Genomic DNA, 15,720 nt, shown 5'->3' on the forward strand with positions numbered 1-15,720 from the left:
ATCCTATTAAATTGATGAAGCCAAAAAACAACCAAGCTTCGGCGCGTCTGATTGGCTACTCTCATTTCTGCCATCGTCTCATTGGCTACTTTCGTTTCCACCATGATTGTTGGCTCAAAACATTGCGATCCTATTGGGCGGAGTGGGCAGAGTAGGGGTGGCGAAACTATGACGTATGGCTTCAAGATTTTGATGTAAGGGCAGATTCTCTATTTTATAAGATCCTTGCTCTGTCCGATGCCCCGTGACTCTTAACCACAAAGACAACAGATACAAATCGTGTGAAGTTCAGTGCTGCCAACGTACTAGAACAGAAATGGCGGACATTTCAAAAGTTATCTCTTTGTTCAACTTTGCTGGTTCAAAAGTTGGTTGGCACACTTTACTTAAAGGAAGTTAATATTTTAAATGCATTATACTGAATGTTTAGTATACGAGGGCCGTTTTTTTTAAACTTCCGTTAAAGCCACTAAAGGAGAATCGCGTGAAATGGTGAAACGCGGATTAGTCAAATCTGCATTGAAGGCCACACATCCTCCATAATAAAACGACAGACTCTGGGGTTCAATCATTTAATACTGAGCGTGAAACGGTATCGAGTACAATCGAAGCGCCCGTCAAATGTGAACTGCATAATGTTATTCGATTTCTCCAGGTAAAAGGACATAATATCGTAGTGTGACAGGAACTTCGGCAAAGGGGAAAGTAATTATTTATTTAGTACACTTGTGATATTTTGTAAATACTCGTATTTTAACTTTGAAAATAAAGAGTGATTATTTTCTGCTGCTACAGGACAATCAATTAATATCTTGGCTAACGTGGAAACTTAAATACATTTAAATTCTTTACGCACAAGACACTCCTTCGCCTAGGGAATGAATCTTAATAGGTTAAACTTTGTTGAGTCGGACAACTAAGTCCTCTTCCTACAATTAACATAACAAGGAAAACTTTGCCAACTAAGCAGACGAAAAACATTAGATCATCGTTTCAGAAAAAGAGGATTCGTTGACTGAATATATGTAATTTTAGAGTTAGTTTAATTGAACACCAAAGTCTGCCGTTTGGTATGAAGAATGTGCGATATCAAATACACATATTTGGCTAATTTCCGAATAACAATTCCGGTTCTGTTTCATTGAAAATTGGCTACAAACTTGAGGAATTAATTTAAAATTTAGACAAGAAATTAGTGTAAAATTTGTAGACACGAAATAAGAGATCTATGGTCAAAAACGTATTGTTTTAAGAAATCATTTAGTTGTTTACAGTCTCTAAATACTAAAGTTAAGTGCTAAGAGACACTGATCAATAAATTAAAGCAGAGTTCATTTGGATTAAATTCGATATCATGATACAGAAATCAAGCATGCCACATGCTGAAGAATTCATTTGAAGGAAGCCCGTGTGCGTGGGTTTTCTCGTGGTTCTCCCGTTTCCTCCCACTTTCTTCATTCCACCATTTCATTCATTTCTCATCATCACCGTCTCCTTTAGCCTAACCGGCATAACCGTGGGACGTAAAATTCAAAAATTTCATTTCATTTCATTTTCATTTGAAGGAAGCGTAAATTAAAGTTTTCTGCACTTCCCATACTTATCAATGTGATATCTAGATAATTTACACTACTTTTTGGGAGAGGAATTAAATTTTGTTCAAAAACATACTATTCAATTAACAAATTTGTATTTTAAATTTATTCAATACACTACATTTTAATTGTATAAATAAAGGCGTTAATCAATCAAAAAACTTTCGAAATGTATATACAGACGTGAGATATACAGACGTTTTAATCGAATCTGAGTGAGATAAACAAACAATAATCAATTATATTAATGAAGGTGTTAATTAATAAAAAGAACTTTCGGAATTTATACTTTAAGGGAGATAAACAGACGTATTAATCCAAAAAGTAATAACTCACTAAGCACATCTAAGTGAGACAAGCGAATATAAAATCAATAAAAAATAATTCTATTCGTGATTATTGTATTCGTTTGTCTCACTTAGATATACTTAGTGAGTTATTACTTGTTCGATTAATACGTCTGTTTATCTCATTTAAAGTATAAATTCCGATTTTTTTGGTAATTGATTAACACCTTCATTTCTCAACTGTACATTTTGATCTAAACAGTATTTTAATTGGTTAAATAAATATGTTAATCAATCAAAAAGTTACTTTCTTAATTATAGTATAAGTCATACCAGTAGTAAACGCTGGTAGTAGAGATGTTTGAATATAGAACCTCTACCCAAGCATCTACGCTGTTTTGAATTGACAAATACTGATATTTTCGCCGAAAAATGTTAAATATATGTTAAAATGCTAGAATGCTAAATTTTGTTAGTATATCCATATGCTAAACTACACATTGTTACTGTAGATAAAACTACTATTTTCATTATTTAAGTATAATTTTATAATTTTCTTTCAATATGGTAGATGTTTTGTGACTTAGATAGATCTCAGCTACCTTTGGTCCAGGTTACTGATAATTCATTTATTATTCTTCGAAAGTAAGGTTTTAAGGAATTAACTGATCTTAGGAACATTACATATAACCCTCAAAACAAGTTCTCGGTTAAGAACTTGGTAAATAATGTTACTTTGACTTCAGAGTTATATTAGTAGTATTAATACTAATATTGCATATACATGTGTATATTTCTTGCCCAACTCAGCCAAGGAATTAATTGATCTTAGGAACATTACATATAAGTCTTAAAGCAAGTTCTCGGTTAAGAACTTCGTAAATAATTACTTTGCTTTCAGAGTTGTTTTAGTAATACTAATACTAATATTGCATATACACTGTACATATTTCTTGCCCAACACAGCGAGTATTTCCTTCTAAGCTTTTGCTTCCATCTCCAAACTGTTTTATACTCCTTTGGGAAGTACACAGAGAAACGTGTGCAGACAGAAGCATTGCGTGTCATATTACAGAGGTTCTGTGCTGAAGATGACTCACCTGAAATAAATACGCATCGCCAAAGGCAGTGCTGAGACAGAAGATGTAGTCCCTCTTGGGATGCTCTGGAATGGGTTGCATGATGGCGCCGTCCACGATGATGAGATGCTTAGGCGCTGCCTCCACCGAGCGTCCCTCCCGAGAGTCACACGGGTAGAAGAGGAGAGTGGTGCCCTTCAGACATACCCAATAGCCTTTCCAGCCACGCTTTCTCGCCAATTCGATCTGGTGTTTCTTTCGGAGCAGCCATTTTTTCACGCTTAGGAAGCTGCAATGAAAGAAAGAAGAAGAAAAAATGAAATATTAGTTACATTACAAGTGAATGGTTCCCTAGTCGCTAAATGGCTTACTTGAAAAATATAGCATAACGGAACAAAATAAAAGCATACGATGTGTATCCCCACGTTTAATCTAACACGGAATCTCTAAGGAACTCTGACACTGTATACATATTGTTCATAGTAATAGTTGACTTAGTAAAGAAACTTATAAATTGGCGTCTTTGTTCTTCGTAAGATGCCAAACTGTGTGTCTAGGAGGATACCAGATGTGTAAGGTACATTGCTCCTAGAAATCTTGAAATTTCTCCCTTTTCGTATCATTATCCTTAATTCTCTTTGTCTTGTTCAAAACGCTTAATTCTTTTGACTCTTTTCTCACTTAATAGAAATTTTGAACTACTCTTTCTCTTGTTGAAAACTCTCAATCATTTTGTCTCTTTTCTCACTTAATAGAAATTTTGAACCACTCTTTCTCTTGTTTAAAACTCTCAATCATTTTGTCTCTTTTCTCACTTAATAGAAATTTTGAACTACTCTTTCTCTTGTTGAAAACTCTCAATCATTTTGTCTCTTTTCTCACTTAATAGAAATCTTGAACCACTCTTTCTCTTGTTTAAAACTCTCAATCATTTTGTCTCTTTTCTCACTTAATAGAAATTTTGAACTACTCTTTCTCTTGTTGAAAACTCTCAATCATTTTGTCTCTTTTCTCACTTAATAGAAATCTTGAACCACTCTTTCTCTTGTTGAAAACTCTCAATCGTTTTGTCTCCTTTTTCACTTAATACAAATCTTGAAATTTCTTCCTTTCTGTACCTTAATCCTTAATTCTCTTTTGATTAAAATTGACTCTCTTGTCTTTTTCTCACAAAATATCTAAGAATTTCTCTCTTTGTACATCTTAACCTGCAAACTCTATCTCTCTTGTTCAAAAATCAATATATATATATATATATATATATATATATATATATATATATATATATATATATATATATATATATATATATATACTAGCAGCGTTCACCCCGCTTCGCTGCGGTCACCCCGGAACGCAATAAACTTTGTTACTTAGATAATTTTTACTTTTTCGCTTTCAAGTGATATGATAAAAACCATAGAAGATTGCACTAATGTTAACATTATATCGCCTGTCATTTATGTTAACCCGCCCCGCTTCGCTGCGGTCACCCCGAACCGCCCCGCTTCGCTGCGGTCATCCCGGAACGCAATAAACTTTGTTACTTAGATAATTTTTACTTTTTCGCTTTCAAGTGATTTATAGCGCCTGTCAGTTATGTTAACCCGCCGAGTCACAGGGTCATGCGGGTTGCATATAAATACGTTTATTTTTATACCTATGATGAACTAATAACAAAGGATTTGTACGTATGGACACCTGAATGGTCAATTATCTCAAGACACTGGTAATTGAAAATTAAAGTGATATGATAAAAACCATCTAGGGTCCACATCCTAACAACCCCCCAAAAATGAAAGAAATCGGTTCAGCCGTATTAGCGTGATGAGCGGACAAAGGATTTTTTTTACGTATGGACACCTGATTGGTCAATTATCTCAAGACACTGGTAATTGAAAATTAAAGTGATATGATAAAAACCATCTAGGGTCCAAATCCTAACAACCCCCCAAAAATGAAAGAAATCGGTTCAGCCGTATTAGCGTGATGAGCGGACAAAGGATTTTGTGCGTTCTCTTTTATATATATAGATATATATCGGGTGTTGCAAAATAAGTGTTACAACTCTTGGGAGGTGACTCCTGCCACTGAGACAAGAAAAAAAGTTCTCTTGGACTTTCGGCTATCGGACATAGTTTCAGATCTACAAGGTGCCGAAAGCGTGGGGATATGACTTTCGGACGCCAATAGTTCGGAAACTATCCAACATAAAAAGGGCGGGTAAAAAATTCACTGAAGAAGTCATACCTGCTCTATTGAATTTTGTATGTTTCACAATCCTACCGTGCACACGCAAGGGATTTCCCAAAGGAACGTAGGGAGTCCCGGATAATCTGCCAAATGAAACTTGGTCTAAATGGATATGAATTGATTGGGTTTCTACCAGGTAACAATAATTCGTTTGTATTAAGTCGATATCTGGAACAAATACAAAATGGCGGACACCTTCATGCTCGTTGTGTGAGGTTGCATAATCGCCAGGTACGGATGCTGGCGAACAGTGGCTTTCTGAGTATTAAGTGTAGCGAATTTATACTCAAATGCTCTACAGAGACATCTGGAGTGTCGGTAGAGCATAACAGATGAAGCAGGGTGATTCACATGTGTGGAAACACTTAACGAAAAATGCCCAGAAATGCACTTATACTCAGTAAACGTGAGTTCAAAGCGTCAGAAATGTAAGGATTATCGTCCAGAACATGAAAACCATTGCCAATTCACCAATAATATTCCTTCAAACCGATGCAATATGATGTGCACGGTTGCATGCCAATAAGGATGCAACAACTGAGGCCAAGATCAAATTGTGCAATTGGATTCACTAAGAAACTGGGTAAACTAAAGGAATGTCACTAGTGGGATCGCATGATCGATATTGAAATGTGGCCAATGTGTATGTTGATATCAAAATGTAGCTAATGCAGAACATTGGCACCTTATGTGGAGAAATGAAAATGTAGTGATATTTTTGGGAGAAGGTTAGCAAGAGGGGTCTCATTACTTACATCATAGGAGCCTATACAACACAAAATACTCTTGATGTATCTTGTAAGTTTGGGGCTCCCTTACGTGAATGGGACCATAAACTATATATTGTCTAGCCTACACTGAGAACAAATTGTAGTGGCGTACTTAAAAAGTAGGTTACATGCGTAATTCCTGTAGTTTTTTGACTTAACGTACAGCAGACGTAAAACTGAAAACGCATGTTTTATAATACTTTCTGTATAAGTGTTCCATCTATACTTATTTTCTGTATGAAACAATGTAGGCGGTCAGGATCTCACATACAAATGGACGTATATAACATATAGTTGACGAAGGTAACATAAGTATATGCATGTGATATACGGAAAACTGTTAGATGTCAGCCATCCTGCAACGGCATGATGTAACACCTGAGGTCAGTGGCTATGTAGCATATCGATAACGTAAGCTCCGTACTGATTTCTATAGTAAGCAAGAGGATACCGTATATTTGTACAATATACCGCTGTCCGGAGAACGGATTTTTCTCTGTGTATACGTAAATCCGGCACTGCTCGCATATGATTACTTCTCCAAAAAGAGTAGGTGAGGCTTGGATTAACCCATCAACGCCGAATGACACCTACAGGTGACACTACTTTAAAGGCGTCTTCTTGTTCACCAATCGTCCACTTGAGAGTCTTAGTGAACCACAGTAGCACTAGCTACTTACCTATATATATGTTGCATCACCACACAAAAAAGTTTCGAAGTTGACGTACTGTACAAGGAAGAAGACACCTTTAAAGTAGTATCACATGTAGGTGACTCTGGGCGTTGAAGGGTTAAATCAGGATCAAATCAGAGTATTCGTTTTAGACTAATCTTCGATAGAAAAGAAGAAAGAGGAAGAAAAATGTATTTCTTTGTCGTTAAGACAAAAAAAAAAGAGGAACATGTATATGTTTACTTGAATACGTAAGTATCTGCATTCGAAGTTAAAAAAAAAGAAAGACACAAGAGCTCGTAAATTAGACGAAGAAAGAAATAAAACAAAAGAAGTAAACAAAGGACAAAATAAAGAAAAATGTCCTTACAGAGAGTAAAAAATCTTGTTATCAGTCTGAAAGGAAAGAAAAGCATAATGATGAAATATGGGTTGAAGACAGATTTTCAGTAGAATTAAATCCTATAGCAAGAGAGTGTTTGCGAATTCACGTGTATTCTTATTTTGTACATAAAGGAAAAAAATGGGACATTGATGGAATGTGATAATTGAGTTTCCTTTCATAAATATAAAGAGAAAGAAAAAAAACATATAATGAAGAAAAGAACGACGTATACATAATAATGATAAGAAAAAGAAGAAAAATTAAATTGCAGATACACATTGAGATGGGATGTGAAAATAATGTACGAAAACATGACGCTGAGAAAACTTTTTTTTTCAAAAATTCAAAGAATTTATTGGTTCTTTTACTAAAGAAACATTATGTAAGTACCATTAAAAACATTATGTAAAAAGATAAGATTATTTAGTCTTTCGAGAAAGGGAAATATGGTTTATTGTTGAAGTGTCCACTGAAATAGACATGGGCAAATAAATCTTTCAGGTGGCTCCGCGTAACGTAGTCGCTAACGCTTTCGCCTTCGGTGCGAGCGGTCCCAGGTTCGATTCACGCTGGGGGCGCTCGGTCTAAAAAGTATACAACACTTACCAAGCAAATACCCGGTTGTACCTAACTTATAGGTCTCAGGGCGCGTCCTTCCTTCCCTTTCTACGGAGACTGTGCTCACCTAGGGACGTCATCCCTCAAACGCGATGGGCTAAATGGCCATAGATGCTGAAAGCTCAAAAAAACTAAGTCCTAAATCCCAAAATATTTTTTTTTCAGTTTCATGTCTCATGCTATGACCCTAAGACTAAGGGAAATGGATGATTAAGGCAAGTGAATCATGATAGAAGAGTTGGTGGGATGGGAATGTAGAAGGAAACGGAGTATCCCGAGAAAACTCACGGACACGATGTTGTCCAGACCGAGGATCGAAGTAGAGGCCCCATGCACTAAAGGTAAGCACTCTACCACTGAGCCCCCATGCCTCCCCTAGACATGTGTGGAACGTACGGTAAAATCAGTGTTGAAAATCTGACATAACTGGTGATACAGTGCATAGTAAAACTATGATGTAAAAAATATTTTTCAGTTTGTTAAATTCTTCCCCTCATTCCTGTTTGATTTCAATCTCAGTCAGTGGGATTGATTAAAACTCTTAAGAAAATGCGACATATTTAATGAAAATTGAAACATTTTACCGTGACGCATATCTTTAATTAAGGTATCCTCACACATACACACATTTTATCATTATTATTGGGACCTTCCCAAAATTTGGCAAGGAAGTTCAGGAACTGTAAGAAATTACAAATTCCTGGCACAAGAAAATATACCAACAATTTAATGGTACCAATTATACATGTAGTAAAACATACTGAAACTATCTTGAATGGAATTGCGGGAACACACACATACAAAGGGAAGCCTTATCAAAATCGTATAGTTGAATCTAACGTATTCGGGGTTCTCCCATTCTACATTACATGAATTTTTGTATATGTCTGCCTGTTCTACGCAACTATCATTTTTCCTATTTTAATGAATCAAGCGTGATTTCATTGAAGCTTCCTAAGCAGACCTATTACTTGAAATTGAAAATGATAGGATTTTGCGAGATACACATGATACAAAATACACTACGAAATAAGATAAGGTTTTGGTATAGAAGAAATTGTGAGATCAAGTTTGGATGTATTGTAAAATAGCAATATCAGATGAAGAAAGGGTTAAGAGTTTCGGACACACTATGAAATAAAGGGGTGTCAGTTTTATACATATAAAATTAAGAGGTTAAGAGTTTCGGGCATACTATGAAATAAAGAAGTAAGAGTTTCGAGTCGACTCGAGTCGATTTTGGGTTTAACGTCCCGTTCAGCAGCGAGGCTATATGAGACGTAGACCTACTGATTAACGTGGAATCCGAACCACATGAGCTCCGGCCGGGAATCGAGTAAGAGTTTCGAATGAAATACGAAACAGAAAGATGAAAGTTTCGTCATGGTATGAAACAGTGACGTAAGAACTTCGGACATAGTGTAAAAAGAGAAGTGACAAGTTTTAGCGGAGAAGGAAATACGTTAGATTGTATCTAAAGTGATAATAATGTCGTCTCATTAAGCACAATTTTAACTTTATTAAAAATCCACTGTATTTTGAAGTACTCTCAAGCTTTAGAACAGCATGTACTCTAAACGAAGCAGTGAATTATATATATATATATATATATATATATATATATATATATATATATATATATATATATATATATATATATATATATATATACACAATAAGAAGTAAAATTTTTCCTTTGCAATTCATTTTTACATTGCCACAGAAAATGACGCAAGAGTAACCCTTCATTCATTTACATTGCATTTTACTTCCATGTGTGTTATCTAGAAAATAAATGCAGAATATTTCTGTAAAGCAAAGTAAAATATTTAAAAAATATTGGTGCAGCTAAATGTAACTAAAAGTAATAGAAAAGTTCACTTTAGATAACTCATATGATAAATTACTGCATTCACACGTAAATTTCGAATCGATTTTAAGTATCACTTGCAAGATCAGTACTTCAAAAACAAAAAAACTTATGACATGTTTTCTAAGAAATGTGTTTAGCATATAAATATAAATAAGATGACAAATTTGATACGTTTGTATACTGCTATCTTAAATCAAATTTTGTTTACGCTTGAAACGAGTGGAATTCGTTTCAGATTGTGAAACTATGGTTGACTTGCACACTAGGTGAAGTGAATACTGAAAGTGGTCGTACTGGATACGAAGCTTTCAGTTGTAATACAGGAATGAGATCGTATTGGGAGGTTGAAAACATACCAGAAACTCATTTCTTACTATCTCTTACAGTTCTTGGTATATGAAGATAAATATTAAAAACAGAAGCGGTAGTAAATTGCTACAACTTCTAGTTATACTAGAGCAGTAGTCGCCAAACGTATCAAGTTTCTGAGCTACCGTTCCGTTTTTAAATCCTCCTGTGAGCTACTGACCAAAAGAACTAGCGTTTTTTTAAAAATCTTACATTTGTTTATTGCCTATAAATGTACATTTCTAGTAGATAAGAAATCAAACTATGTAAGCTAGCAAACGTTTAATAACGTGCACAACTCCACGCGTTTAATAACGCGCAATAACGAAAAACATAACGTGCACAACTCCACGCGTTATTAACGTGCACTAACGAAAAAACATAACGTGCACAGTCCCACGCGTATACAATCAATTGTGAGATGAGGCTGACAATGGCATTTGCGCGGGACAAACAAGCAGTTGTTGTCGTCAGTGCCCCCTGTCGTTAGCGTCAGCTCAGTGGAGGAAATCAAGTTTAGTCAACCGGAGCGTTAATGTGATCTATTGAAAAATGTCCCCCGCGAGTTACTAGTAGCTCGCGATCGACGGTTTGTCGATCACTGAACTAGAGGAATGAAATCAAATATGGAACACATTCTTCGGAAGCTTAATCGATTGCAGAAATCTGCTTCTCGCTGCTTCTTACCATTTTTATTATATGAAAATTCATACTGAAGCCGGAAGTAGTAATAGTAAATTTTTACCTTTTCTGGTTCTATGTGGGCAAAGATGGTATACACTTTTAGTTTAAGTTTTATTGTTACGTATATATTTTGTATTATTATTATTATATATATTTTATTATTATATAATAATTATTATTATTATTGTAATAGTAACTGTATCTATTGACGAAGCCATGAACGCCAAGTTCTTACGGCGGAAAATGAAATAAATAAATAAATACATAAATCTTTTCTTGAGACGCTGGATCGATTTTTTGAAAAAAAAAGAAAAAAAAACACCACTTGTCGCTACCGATTATCATATTTGTTTAACGAAAAATCCACATTAAAACTGGATATAATTAATTTCTGTACTTCCGGATTGGATATAGGAAATTAAGAATATTCCAGTTTAACGTCCCATGATTATGCCCTTTAGGCTAAGGGAGACAATAATTAAGGTATGTGAATAATGATGAAAGAATTGATGGAATGAAAAAGTGGAAGGAAACCGGAGTACCTTCTAGAAAGCTCACGGACACAATGTTGTACACCACGAACTTACTTAGAAGGGGATCAAACCATGGACCCCGCGCACCAGATGTAAGCATTCTACCATTGAGCCACCGTTTCCCCTTACTGGATGGAATATAGGGTTAATGGATGACATGAAACCTGTTCTTAGGACGCTGAAACGATTAAAAAAACTCGTTTTTCGATATCTCTAACCGTTTTTGCTCTGATACCTGACGACAGACGGATATTGTGGTTCCATAAGACTTCCAATACATATGCAGAGCATGGTATGGAAGTCTAAAACATAGCTATAGCTAAACAAGTTTTTAATTACCTTGTTAAAATAAAGTATTCACTTATTTTCAAACCTCGATGGTTTTCGATGAATAATTTGATGACGACGTTTTTGAGGAGAAAAAGGAGAGGAGAGAAGTCTACAATCACTCATAAATCAAGAACTTGTATTTACTTAGTGGTGTTGGGTACACGGTGCAATTAAAAATTTTTCTCTTCACTTGGAGAAAGCCGTCTTCCTTACTTATTTCAACCTCAAGCAATAGAAGAAAATCTTAAAATTTACGAAAATATATGCCATGTTTAATGAAAGTTTTAGAAAAATTAACGGAATCGAATATAAATAAAAATGAATGTAAAAATGTGATTTATTATTTAAGTCGTGATTTATTATTTTAATACTCGATTTCCTTATAAACCACCACTCTTCCTAGATTGCTGCACCAATTTTGTGATTTCTTATTTTAACAATCGGTTTCCTTATAGACCAGCAACTTCTCCTAGACTGCTGTACCAATTTTGTAATTTATTATTTTAATAACCGATTTCCTTTTGGACTTGTCATTATTAATATAACAAATTACAACCTTAATACGCTCCCATGAAGCTTCCATTAGTGCAGCTACATTAACGTATATAGTTTACATTGAACCATTGTGTCATACCCCCCCCCAAAAAAAATAATAGACCCGAGATATATGTAGGGTACAGAGGGGTAATTTGAATAATTTCAGACATTTTCTCATATATCTCGGAAACTGTAATTGGTATTCAAATATAAAATTGTGAACAAAAACTTTGAACCTTACTATTACTTAACAATTTTTCTTAAGAGAGTATCTGAGATACATCATTGTGAAATTTGGGTATTCAATTTCCCCGCCGAAATTTCGAAAAACGTAAATATGAGGGGCAATTTGAATAACGAGTGGGGTAATATGAATAACCAACAAAATAAACAAGTGTTAAAGAAATGATGTAAAACTATTTAATAGTTAGATTGCAATTTCTACGGTAGTTGAAATATGCTAGTTTTGAATGAAAAGAAGTAGGCCTACATAAATTGGAAATATGCGTCACCTATAGCTATCTTTTTGAATGTAGGCCTACACTAAAAAAAATGTTCAGAACACTGTCTAAGGCAAAGAGCCGTAATTGGTTAATTCATCTTCCATCGTTCTTATTTAACGACGACAACAACAGATAAACTGTTTTCGACCTTCTGCACCGACACAGACTTCGTAAAACTATGTTTTACACCGCTGGCAACGAATCCAGTCTCCCTTTCTAGCAGAACGTTCTGAATAGTAATTAAGAAGGCAAAAACAGCAATTCCTTGTCTGACTTTCATTGCCTGCAGCCATCTTTAGACTTAGGCCTACATTTTCGTCACTGGAAGAGGTAGAGAATATCAGTTTCTTTCGAGCATTCATTTGTTTTTTTCTTGGCAGGTTCTGTATTAGCACTCTTCTTTCTTGTAGTGTCTTTGTATTTTGTTGCACCCGATGCTCGGAGGTGTTTTATTCTCATTGTCCGAATATTTTCAGAAGTTGAGTGGCATGAGTTTCCTACGACACGACGTCTCATCTGCACACAAACTTTTTCTGGGCAGGGAAGCACTTGTATGGGTTCATCTATAGGCTTCGTTGGGACAAAGTTTTGAGAGCCATGACCGGAAGAAGGCGCGTTGTTAAGATCTTCCCGAGAAGACTGCTCCTCAAAATGTATAATATGGCCATACGTTTCCGGAGGGGCGAATCGAAATTCTTCAATAGCTTATGGACTAAACGGGTATATACCAGTACACGAAACCCCATTAACTGCCAGTCCAACAGAAGCTGTCCACTTCTAGGCTTCAGTGAACAAAATGCAGAACTGAGATTTACTAATCACTGACCTCGGGTTTTAGGGAATCCAGATAGTTGCCTCTTGGTGGTAATTGGCTTTAAGGGTCTTAAAAACAGAGAGATCGAGTGGTTATAATATGTGTGTTGTGTCTGGGGGTAGGTAATGCATTTCGATGTCATGACTTTGGTAGAACTCTAAGGACAAAAGTTGTGAGTGAGATTTTGGGTTTTAAAGTCCGGATTTAGGCGTACGCCTTTGAATATTACCACAGGAGGTATAAAAGACCTTCTGGCATTGCAGCATGCTATCACCGTTACATTTTCCCCTCGATCAACAGATGTTAAACTTACCAACTCTTTTCTACCCTTTTCTGCAAAAATTTTAGGGGTCTGTTATTTAGAGGAAGATTACTTTCGTCCATATTATAAATACGGTTACGATGGTTTATGGAGATCATACTTGTTCATTAATTTTCCCAGTAAGTCAAAATAAGAATTCGCAGTTTCCTTGTTAACACTGGAAGCTCTCGCTTTTGACAAACAAATATAAAATAGTAGGCCTATAGTTCTAATTTCACTGCTATTCAAATTGCCCCGTTTTGAATTATCCAAATTGCCCCGCAGTCGACGAATATTCCATTCAGAACGTGGTATGAAAACTGCTGATTAGTTGTCGCCAGTGTACAGTATATCAATGCCTCACATGCTACTGATACGATTATAATCCAGAGCGGTTTCATTTTATCCAGTAAATAATAAGGAAAGCTTAAGGAAACAACGTTGAAAATTATAACGACCTAAAAATACACACATTCGTACTTACCTTGCAGCAAACAAAAAATCGTATAAACCTTCAGAACCGAAGGAATAGTTTGTATTTCTGAGAGCGACTTCTGCAAACCACCACCTACAAATCCACCACAGGTTCACTAACATGGCGAGCCGCGTTTCCACTCCAGCTGGCAAAATGCTTAACATTATTCAAATTCCCCGACTATTCGAATTACCCCGCTGTACCCTATAATAAAAAGTATTGGTCTGTTTTCACTTCTATAGTGTTGGCTCAAACAAAAAAATATCTTCTTTCGATTACGACAGGACATAACATGGCCCTAGAAATGCTTAGAGTAGAACAGGAAATCGCCATAACTTTGATAATAGTAAAACACAGTTGGTCTTATTTAGAGATGTTAGAAGCACTTATATTGTTCTTATACTGTAACAATTAGATGCTGCACGTAGTCCCGTGTTCGATTCGCGGTGGGAGAACATAAAAAAATAATTTTACAAATCGTTCACCTTCATTAATCATTCTAAAGGGCATAATCCTGGAACGCTAAACTAAAGAAATTAACTTAATGTTTTATAAGGATTGGAACATTAGAATCTATATACAATTTGTTGGTGAAGAAACGATGTCAATATCCTCTTATATTTAAAGAAAATCTTTAAACAACTGATATATGATTTTCTATCCTTACTGTGCTGATAATTGAATCTAATCGTACTCACTTCCGCGCAAACAATGCTTCTCTTCGATTAGGCCTATTTATGAATATCAGATGTTCTAAAAATGACTTCCACGAATCTCAGGCGGCAAAATTAAGCGAAAATGTATAATGACATACCTTTGGGGGCCTCCTTTAGATACTATGGCCAATCAGAACTTTCAAGATGTGGGAATGTAGATAAATTTCAGGCCATATAATTGATCTACAAATCTATCGAATAATTACATCAATTATTTCTAGATGGCAGTCAAAGCCAGTAGACATTGATACTAGCTCCATCTATTAGCATCGGTATAAGGTGACGAAACAAACACACTTCACTCGCTAACAAGAGCGAACAATAATTACGTAGGCTATACGCAATGTGATAAAGATATGACTTTTCTTGGAGCACGATATAACTTTTCTTCAAACAGTTTAGGCGATTTTTCCAAGGGCATTATTTCGGAGGGCACAAGGCAATTGCCCTTCCCCCTGAGTTCGAGCAACACACATAGGCTATTTTAATGAATTGTATAGTAACATAGAACAGAAAACGTGAAACATTTGTATGGGTATAGCACAGGGGTAAAAGTGGATCTGAGAATGTAGAGGAACGCATGACGTCGAGCAGTCCCCCGTGCCTATCTTTGCCCATTGTAATATTTTTTAGGAAGTGGCGGGATGCCATAGATATTTTTTTGGAAGTGGAGAACGACGTCCCCCTGCGTTTCCCCTCACTTTTACCTCCTGATGTAGCATTTTTAGCCTCCAACCAAAATCTGAAAGAATGCTGCTGGGTTTTTCCTTCTTTTTTACTTTTTCACAAAGAAGAAATCTCAGCTGGACAAGTTGGTATTCTTAAATGAATTACGCATTGTTTGGTATATTTTCGGGTTTTCCTGCTATGTACTAATCTTATTTAAATAACGACCGCCTACCAGGTTTGCCAACCCGCATAACATGAATCAAATCCAAGCATCCA

General features: G+C 35.7%; 1 protein-coding gene across 1 annotated transcript in view; it reads right to left on the minus strand.

Moving 5' to 3' along the window:
- The window catches only part of sif (guanine nucleotide exchange factor still life), a 1,225,751-nt gene that overhangs the window by 101,751 nt on the left and 1,108,280 nt on the right, over window positions 1–15,720 (minus strand). The window contains exon 13 of the mRNA XM_081760149.1: window positions 2,983–3,250. Within this exon, the coding sequence (XP_081616275.1) occupies window positions 2,983–3,250 (268 nt within the window). The remainder of the gene's footprint in view (window positions 1–2,982; window positions 3,251–15,720) is intronic.

The sequence above is a fragment of the Thermobia domestica genome, chromosome 5 (genome assembly GCF_964235325.1).
Source record: "Thermobia domestica chromosome 5, izTheDome1.hap1.1, whole genome shotgun sequence".
Classification (NCBI taxonomy): Eukaryota; Metazoa; Arthropoda; class Insecta; order Zygentoma; family Lepismatidae; genus Thermobia; species Thermobia domestica.